The sequence below is a fragment of the Littorina saxatilis genome, linkage group LG12 (genome assembly GCF_037325665.1).
Source record: "Littorina saxatilis isolate snail1 linkage group LG12, US_GU_Lsax_2.0, whole genome shotgun sequence".
Taxonomy (NCBI): domain Eukaryota; kingdom Metazoa; phylum Mollusca; class Gastropoda; order Littorinimorpha; family Littorinidae; genus Littorina; species Littorina saxatilis.
This window is the reverse complement of record NC_090256.1, coordinates 18,940,126-18,950,076: the sequence shown is the minus strand read 5'-3', so window position 1 is coordinate 18,950,076 and position 9,951 is coordinate 18,940,126. Positions and strand designations below refer to the sequence as shown.

The 9,951-nt window shown below is 43.2% G+C and overlaps 1 protein-coding gene across 1 annotated transcript; it reads right to left on the bottom strand.

Moving 5' to 3' along the window:
- Positions 1-2,305: 2,305 nt before the first annotated feature.
- LOC138981425 (sodium/nucleoside cotransporter 1-like) lies at positions 2,306-9,028 on the bottom strand. The gene is made up of 4 exons (XM_070354338.1): positions 8,750-9,028; positions 5,242-5,514; positions 3,499-3,679; positions 2,306-3,065 (listed from the first exon to the last, which is right to left on the bottom strand). Exons 1-4 carry the CDS (start codon positions 9,011-9,013, stop codon positions 3,040-3,042), a joined length of 744 nt encoding a protein of 247 aa, XP_070210439.1. The 5' UTR covers positions 9,014-9,028; the 3' UTR covers positions 2,306-3,039.
- Between the last annotated feature and the right edge of the window lie 923 nt (positions 9,029-9,951).

Here is a 9,951-nt window from a genome sequence, read left to right as displayed (position 1 = left end):
AAAATCCGGTACTCACAGGTTTGGATGCAAAAACAAAGCGAGATTACAATCCCGTGCACAATTTCACTAACAAAACCCTCTACCCTTCACTTATGTAGAGAAATACACAAACAGTCCGTGAACTCACAGGCACACGATATCTACTTTACTGGTATCGAATCACGGCTCGTGTGTTGTCAGAAAAAACAGTTACAGTTCATATTCCGGCAGACTCAAATCACCGTCTGCTCTGCCTACTAAACACTCATTATATCTTATGTACTTAAGATCTTATAGACATATTTTAACTCTGTTCATACACAGAATTACACAGCGTCTATGGCCGTTCACTGGGAAATGTATCTGAATACTAATTCCTTCCACTGGCGACCTCGGTCTACTCAGTTCCTTTCGTCCTGTGACCTCTATGGTCCAACTATACGGACAACCATAACCTTGCAATAACTTCGCGAAATCCCGTCGAATTTCAGCTATGCTGGTCTAGAGTTATGATACTTCGGCGGCTTCTCAGATCCTTCACACTTGTCATCTGGTCGCTATCTCCCTCTCAGACCGGTTATACGACGCACTGCACAACATAAATAGCGGACATCTTGTCTTAGATATCTGTCTGCTATGTTTACAGTTTACAGTGTTAGTCGATTCAACTTATGCGATAAACACTCTAGCGATATTCGAATGCTTATTCCATTTACCTGTTAAGTGCTTTCCTGTCGTATCTATCCGGGCTTCCTTCCTCCCGGTCGATTACTTGGACAACCCCTCAATGTCCAAGGACAGTGGTAAAGTGTAACAATACCCTAGTTGCGATTTACAACCTCAACTATGCCCGGTTAGTGAGCTGAACTCACAGTGCGTGCCACACACTTTGCTATGTCACGCTATATCTCTGGTTAGCGCTCTAAAAGCGTGGAGGATATCACTGTCAGACTTTGCCTGTTACAGTGTTATTCGTGATTTCCTTCACAGAAACAAACGGCTGTGGTTCACAAGAACTCTCGTGATGGCTTTTGACTGTTCAGAGGAACTGGCGATAGACATAAACCGTCGTCTGCTACGAGAACCACGACCTTGCGTGACCCTGCTTCCGGGCGTTTCTTTTTTCAAACTTTCAAAACTTTGAATTGTACTGATCTTGTCTTGATGAAAAAAGAATTCTTTTATGATTTAAGAATGTTTGTGTAACAAGCTGTCAATTTATTATTTAGATTTTAACATCGAACGCAGAAGAAGAAGAAGAATTATTTAGATTTTAAAAGTTAGGTCTAGCGCCAAAACGCACCACGGTCCGATTGTCTCTGACACAATCCGCAAAATTAATTCTTTGAAAATTGCTCGCTCTTTACGTAGGGCACCTAGGATGTTCCCGTTTGGTGAGCGTTCAAATGGAAGGGTGTTTGTACTGTGTGTAAAAGCCTGACAGTATCTGTGATGGTTTACGGGAGGCGCACTGTGCCTTTAATAGTATATGTCAATGCCCTTAGTTCACCATTTAGTCAAAGATATGCATCAATCGTTGAATTGAATTGTTTTCTTTCTTCAGCCCAAGGGAAGCAACTTGATATTTCGGTTCCCATTTATTTAACAAGATTAGTGTTCACTAGTACCGTAAACTACCTTGTATACGCCCAGTATCGAGTACACGCCCACCCCCTACTTTGGGCCAAAAGCTGTGCATATGGCATACTACCTAGTAAACGCCCATCCCCCACTTCTGGATACATGATGTCACGAAAATTATTTCTGGAATATTTGTTTTTAGTTTTTGTACATTTCCGCACTCGGTACAGAGAATTCACTCGAGTTTATAATAACAAGATGCCGTTATAAAGGCATACCGTTGATTAATACTCTCACCGCATTGCAGCTGAGTAGTAAAAGAGAAACGAGATTTTGAAAGCTCTTTTGAAGTTGAAAATAATTTGATGACTTGAATCAGTGCAAATGAACTGACTGTCGTCTGTGCTTGTTTGTGATGTTTATTTGCCATTTGGCTTTGACTTTTTTAGTTTTCACTTGAGTTATGTCACAGCATTTGTTTTAGATTTCGTTCATGATTTACTTTTAGGTTTCGTTCTGGCGAGGCACTTGCATACACACGAACTCGTGTATGTCAAACTGAAAGAGACATAGAGCGTGGATAATGTTTCTACAGAAACAAGTCCCATTACCAATGTTATACCAAGCAACCAAATAATTCTATTTCTAACGAGGACCTGATCATGCACAGGATGCAGTACCAAGTAAACGCCCACCCCCACATTTTTGGGCAACATTGGTGCATAGGGGTGGGGGGGGGGAGGAGTGTGTGGGGGTGGGGGGGGGGGCGTTTACAAGGTAGTTTACGGTGTAGGAAGCTTTTGTGGACTGCTCACGGTTGGAGACATTTTGTTGCTGTTGATGCAAACCGATAGTTGTGACAAATTCAATTTCTTGCTGTTTTAATAATAATAATCGTCGTCATCATTATCATTCACCTTTTTGTTTTCTGTTCGTCCTCCGCTTCGTTCAGTTAAATACTTTAAGTATATATATTTAATCATCATTATTTAAGTATATATATTTAATCATCATTATTTAAGTATATACATTTAATCATCATTATTTAAGTATATATATTTAATCATCATTATTCTTCATCGTCTTATTTCACGTTCGAGGGCAGTGATTACGTACTACGCTTACTTTTACCAGAAAGTCAATAGTACTAACCTTCAATTGTTTTTTTGTTTTTTATTGTGTTGTTTACCTGCATTCAGTTTTGATAATGGTTCTACAAGCATAACCTACATCACAAACATGTTATCTAATGAAATGCAATATGATCAGGTCACACACAAAGGTAAGGCAGTATGCAGTAGCAAAATATTCAATAGTAAATAATCTCAGTGTACCGGAAATGTCTGATTATTCAGTTCAGATTCAACCAATCCCAGCCGTCGTTACATCTGGAAGAAACACTGCTGTTCTCGGATAGAACGCGAGCGCCCATTGCTTGCTTGAGAACTCGAGGGAAATTGAATCTGCATGGACGAATGTTTATGCAAAGTCTTCGAAGAAAAGACCTGAAACATAATAAAACCAAAAACAATATAAATTTAGACACATCCAACAAATCTACAACCTGTCTGCCTCTTGTGCAGAATGAAAACTGTTTGCTGAAATATTTTGGTAACAGGAACCAATAGACAAATTCCGAAAATAACTTGGGTTTGTATGGGTTGTGAAAAAGTGAATACCCTTCCTATTTACTCGGACATGCATTAGAGGGGCCAATCACTAGCGAGGGGGGTGTCGGACACACGTGGACAGGAGCACGTGTGCCTTTATTTGTCAGAGGAAAAACAAGGGTGTTCACTCTTCCACACCCCATACAACCCCAAAACTCGTCTAAAGTTTGCTGTCACATTTTGGTAACAGAATCCAATTTCAATCAGCAAAATGGGTTCAGCAAAATGTATTCAGAAAAATGTATTCAGCAAAAGATTCTTGACGTACCAGCGATGCAGGCAGTGAAGAAACAAGCGACGTTTCCCGAAATCATGGCTCTGAACACGATAGAAGACAGATCTGTGCGGCGGCTGGGAGCCATGACGGACAACGCCCCTAGCATTATCCCCATGGAGCCAAAGTTGGAGAACCCGCACAGTGCGTACGTGGCTATCACCTCGGAGCGGGTCTGGAAAAAAATGAATTAGGGAATATATTAATGAAGGAAGGAAGGAAGGAAGGAAGGAAGGAAGGAAGGAAGGAAGGAAGGAAGGAAGGAAGGAAGGTAGAAATGAAGGATAGAAGGAAGGGAGGCAGAAAAGAAGGAAGGAAGGTAGAAATGAAGGAAGGAAGGAAGGAAGGAAGGAAGGAAGGAAGGAAGGAAGGTAGAAATGAAGGATAGAAGGAAGGGAGGCAGAAAGGATGGAAGGAAGGAACGAAGGAAGGAATGAATGAAGGAAGGATGGGAGGAAGGAAGGAAGGCAGAAAGGATGGGAGGAAGGAAGGAAGGCAGAAAGGATGGGATGAAGGAAGGAAGGAAGGAAGGTATAAATGAAGGACAGAAGGAAGGGAGGCAGAAAGGAAGGAACGAAGGAAGGAATGAATGAAGGAAGGATGGGAGGAAGGAAGGAAGGCAGAAAGGATGGGAGGAAGGAAGGAAGAAAGGAAGGAAGGAAGGAAGGTAGGTAGAAATGAAGGAAGGAAGGAAGGCAGAAAGGATGGGAGGAAGGAAGGAAGGAAGGAATGAATTAATGAATGATTCCATCAATCAATCTATATTTCAGTCCGTCTGTTCAGACATCCAGAAAAGTAGTGCTTCCTTATGATCAAACGCTAGGGCAATGCACTTTGGTTCAAAGAGAAAATGATACAGAAAACAGAAAAAAAACAATCTTGTGAAACAATCTTTCAAAATGATTTTACAATCAGTGTGTCTTTTTGGGTAACATGCGATTCTAGGAACTAGAAATGTTGTAATGTTCCTGTTGTCAATCTCCTCGCGTTGTTGTCGTTATATATTTAGTTACTCTTCTTCTTTTTTGAATGGCATCATGATGAGGACATCACAAGACGACTGCAGAGCTAAAACAAAGGATGCTACATTTTGTGAAGATGAACAATTCAGGACATCTTACCACACCTCTTATAAAATCTCTTCGTCCCTCATTATAATACATGTATCCGGTACAAGGGACGATTCCCGGTGACAAATGCAAGTACACACACACACACACACACACACACACACACACACACACACACACACACACACACACACGCACACACACACACACACTACACGCATAGCTACACATCCGTACCACCTCCTAATCCCCATACACTTCTTCTTCGTTCATGGGCTGAAACTCCCACGTTCACTCATGTTTTTAGCACGAATAGATTTTTACGTGTATGACCGTTTTTGCCCCGCCATTCAGGCAGCATTCGCCGATTTCGGGGGATGCATGCTGGGTATTTTTGTGTTTCTTTAACCCACCGAACTCTGACATGGATTACAGGATTTTTTCCGTGCGCACTTGGTCTTGTGCGTGCGTGTACACACGAAGAAGGATCAGGCACTAGCAGTTCTGCACATAAGTTGACCTGGGAGATCGAAAAAAAAATACATACACATCTTTCAAAAGCTTTTACCTCCACCCACGCACCCCAATCCACGCCCTTCACCCTCCCCACCCCGCACCCTCTCAACCCCTTCCATCCCCACCCCACCCTACCCCTATGAATACTCACGCTGAGAAAACCTTTCTTTAAAACGACGTTCCATTGCGTCAGGTTGACGTCAAGGTCGTCATAGGCGATGTTGACGGGATCGTTGACGTCATAGAAAGTCGTGTAGTTGAGGAAGGTCTTGCGGTTCTCGAGAAGGCCTTGGAGCGACCCGTAGGCGATGAACTCGTTGGTGAATGTCTTGATGCCCACCAGCTCACCGAGACGACGGCAGTCCAGGCCCAGCTCTGTGCCCATGAACAACGCCACGGGGTACAGCACGTAGGAACAGATCAGCTGAGAGAGAACAAAAACTTTGGTTGGTGGTTTTGTCTTCATGTATTGATATACTGAGGGAAGTAGGCCTAGGCGCTCTAAATGCATTACGCACATTGCCCCCCGCGGGTTAGGGGGAAGAATTTACCCGATGCTCCCCAGCATGTCGTAAAAGGCGACTAACGGATTCTGTTTCTCCTTTTACCCTTGTTAAGTGTTTCTTGTATAGAATAATTATAGTCAATGTTTGTAAAGATTTTAGTCAAGCAGTATGTAAGAAATGTTAAGTCCTTTGTACTGGAAACTTGCATTCTCCCAGTAAGTTCATATATTGTACTACGTTGCAAGCCCCTGGAGCAATTTTTTGATTAGTGCTTTTGTGAACAAGAAACAATTAACAAGTGGCTCTATCCCATCTTCCCCCCCCCCCCCTTTCCCCGTCGCGATATAACCTTCGTGGTTTAAAACGACGATAAACACCAAAGAAAGAAAAAGAAAAGCATTACGCACGTGCCCATGACCAGCGCGACGGGGTAGAGCACGTATGAACAGGTCAGCTGAGAGAGAGAGAGAGAACAATAGGTATGGTTGGTTGTTACATTTAGTCAAGTTTTGACTACATGTTTTAACATAGAGGGGGACTCGAGACGAGGGTCGTGGTGTATATATATATATATATATATATATATATATATATATATATATATATATATATATATATATATATATGTGTGTGTGTGTGTGTGTATGATTGTGTGTGTGTGTGTGTGTGTGTGTGTGTGTGTGTGTGTGTGTGTGTGTATGTGTGTGTGTGTGTGTGTGGGTGGGTGCGTGTGTGTGTGCGTATAGAGCGCTTCAGACTAAACTATTGGACCGATCTTTATGAAATTTGACAGGAGATTTCCTGGGAATGATATCCCCGGACAATTTATTTTCATTTTTTCGATAAATACCTTTGATGATGTCATATCCGGCTTTTTGTAAAAGTTGAGGCGGCACTGTCACACCCTCATTTTTTAATCAAATTAATTGAAATTGTGGCAAAGCAATTAGAAACAATTTCATCTTATTCCTTGTCGGTCCCTGATTCCAAAAACATATAGATATGATATGTTTGGATTAAAAACAAACTCAGTACGATAAAAAGAACAGAGATACAGAAAAGCGTGTTATCCTGCTCAGCGCGACTATTCCCGCACTATTCTGGCTTGTCGATTTCACTGCCTTTGCCACGAGCGGTGGACTGACGAAACTACGAGTATGCGCGCGGTCTTGGTGAAAATATGCAGTGCGTTCGACAGCTTGACTAAATGTTATTTCGCCTTATGCGACTTGTTTTTTCATGTGTTAATATTCCGAGGGAAGTAAGCGCTCTAAATGCATTCCGCACGTGCCCATGACCAGCGCGACGGGGTAGAGCATGTAGGAACAGATCAGCTGAGAGAGAAAAAAAAAATTGGTTGGTCGTTTTTTTATGTGTTGATTATTCCGAGGGAATAAGCGCTCTAGATGCATTCCGCACGTGTCCATGACCAGCGCGATGGGGGTAAGAGCACGTAGGAACAGATCAGCTGAGAAACAGAGAGAGATTGATTGGATGTCCATTCAACCTATTTGGCTACTAAGCACCGATCTACTTTGTTACCTGCGAAACTGAGGGAACTACGTGCTTTAAATGCATGCCAAATGTTCAACTCTGTCCCCGTGAACAGCGCCACGGGGTAGAGCACGTAGGAACAGATCAGCTGAGATAAGAGAAGAAGAGAGCGATTGGGTTGGTTGTTGATTTTTCATGTTTTGAGAAACTGAGGGAAGTAGGCGCTCTAATGGCCCTGTCACACGACCGTTTTAAAGCCTGCGTATGCCGACGTATGGGACATTTGAATAAGTACGCTGGCGTACGTCGAATACGTTATGGGTACGTTTTGTATACGTTAAGAGGACGCTGAAGCACGCTGGCATACGTCGTAGTACGCTGAGCACGCAGCAAAGTTTTGTGCATGCACAAAAATTCTCGACGTATGGTTCATACGCACTGCATACGTTGGCACACGTTCACACACGTTACTTGTACGTTACTCATACGTCGATAAATATCTGTATCTGTAGATAGTGCTGAGACATTCCGAACGCAAGCAACACTTCTGCCGTATAAACAGTTCTTCATGGACACGACATTCTGCACAGAGAGTACAGAACTTACCACTTGATTTACCGTTACATAACAAGGAAGAACTAATACAGTTTCTACTCACCAAATTTGCAGAATTACTTGCCGATTTCCCGCGATTTATAGAACAAATGACGTGATCGCATGGCGTCATGTCTAATAAAACAAAACTTCCGAAATATATCTAATAAAACAAAACTTCCGAAATACGTTCTATCCATTAGCAGCGGCGACGACATGTGATCGTCAGCGATAAGCTGTTGCGCGCAAGACTATCGTTAGGCATACGTTGTGAACGCCGGCAACACGCTAAGCATTCGTTGGGCATAAGTTGTGAACGCTGGCAACACGCCAAGCATACGTTGGTGTACGCTATCTGTAAGTTATTGAAACGTTCTGCATACGTTACTAATACGTTATGTATACGTCCAACTCGTTATGAATACGCTATGTATACGCCAAAGATTGAAAAAAACATCGATAGTTCAGCGTACGCCAGCGTATGTTCATACGTCGGCATACGCTGGCTTTAAAACGGTCGTGTGACAGGGCCATAAATGCATGCCAAATGTTCAACTCTGTCCCCATAAACAGCGCCACGGGGTAGAGCTTTTACGAGCATAATCATCAGCTGGGAAAGAAAGAGAGATTGATTGGTTGGGAAGTAAGCGCTCTAAATGCATACCACATGTGCCCATACTCTGTCACGGGGTACAACACGTAGGAACAGATCAGCTGACAAAGAGAGAGAGAAGGGAGAGAGTGATACACACAGACAGACAGACAGACAGACACACACACACACACACATACAGCCACACTTCCCTTACCCTCCCCCATCCCCTCCTCAATCCCACCACTACAGCAACAAAACAAAAAAACACCCAAACACAATCAAGTTAGTCCCAAAACACACCTGAAAAGACAGCCCCTCGATGTCGCACACACACACACACACACACACACACGCTCACACACGCTCACACACACACACACACGCTCACACACACACGCTCACACACACACACACACACACACACACACACACACGCACACGCACACGCACACGCACACACGCACACGCACCTGGAAAGACAGCCCCTCGATGTCGCCCCTGTCCCCAAACCAGGTGAGAGTGGCGTTGATGAACTTGAGGATGGACAGGAAGGCCATGACGTTGACCGCCACGCTGGCCACCACGGCGATGGCGCTGGACGCCCCGGAACTGGCTGCCTCGATCAGGTTCCGCTCCGCCCTGCAACGTTGAGTAGTCAATAAAACAAATGTAATTGCCTGTCCCGACTCTTGTTCCTTGTCCCAGCATGCTCTCACACCGCCCCGTCCCAGCATTCACTGCTACATCCACATCCGAATTTCATTCCGCTGCCAGACTTGTCGATTTGAAAGACACACCAAGGAGGGATATCAGGTCGCTGCGGTGAACTACCCTCTGAAGATGACACTGCACTGCTGGCGAGTCACTTCGACGGTGTTCGGTGGTGGATCTGTCCTGAGTCAACGGACGCAGGCCACTGCCTACTAGGGGAAGGGCTCCTAATATGGACCGGCTCCTAATAAGGACCACCTCTTGATCTGACAAACTAACGGCGCCAAAGCGCTAAAAATCAGCGAACGACGAAGAAGAAGAAGAAGCGCTAAAAACAATTTCATACGCTGTATTCACCCTTTCTGGATAATTTGCACATGTCATAACAGTTGCAGAAACACAAACCTCAAAACCGTTAGGCTCTTACTCTTTTTATATTTAGTCAAGTTTTGACTAAATATTTTAACATCGAGGGGGAATCGAAACGAGGGTCGTGGTGTATGTGCGTGTGTGTGTGCGTGCGTGTGTGTGTGTGTGTAGAGCGATTCAGACTAAACTACTGGACCGATCTTTATGAAATTTGACATGAGAGTTCCTGGGTATGAAATCCCCGAACGTTTTTTTTCCTTTTTTTTTATAAATGTCTTTGATGACGTCATATCCGGCTTTTCGTGAAAGTTGAGGCGGCACTGTCACGCCCTCATTTTTCAACCAAATTGGTTGAAATTTTGGTCAAGTAATCTTCGACGAAGCCCGGGGTTCGGTATTGCATTTCAGCTTGGTGGCTTAAAAATTAATTAATGACTTTGGTCATTAAATATCTGAAAATTGTAAAAAAAAAAATAAAAATTTATAAAACGATCCAAATTTACGTTTATCTTATTCTCCATCATTTGCTGATTCCAAAAACATATAAATATGTTATATTCGGATTAAAAACAAACTCTGAAAATTAAATATA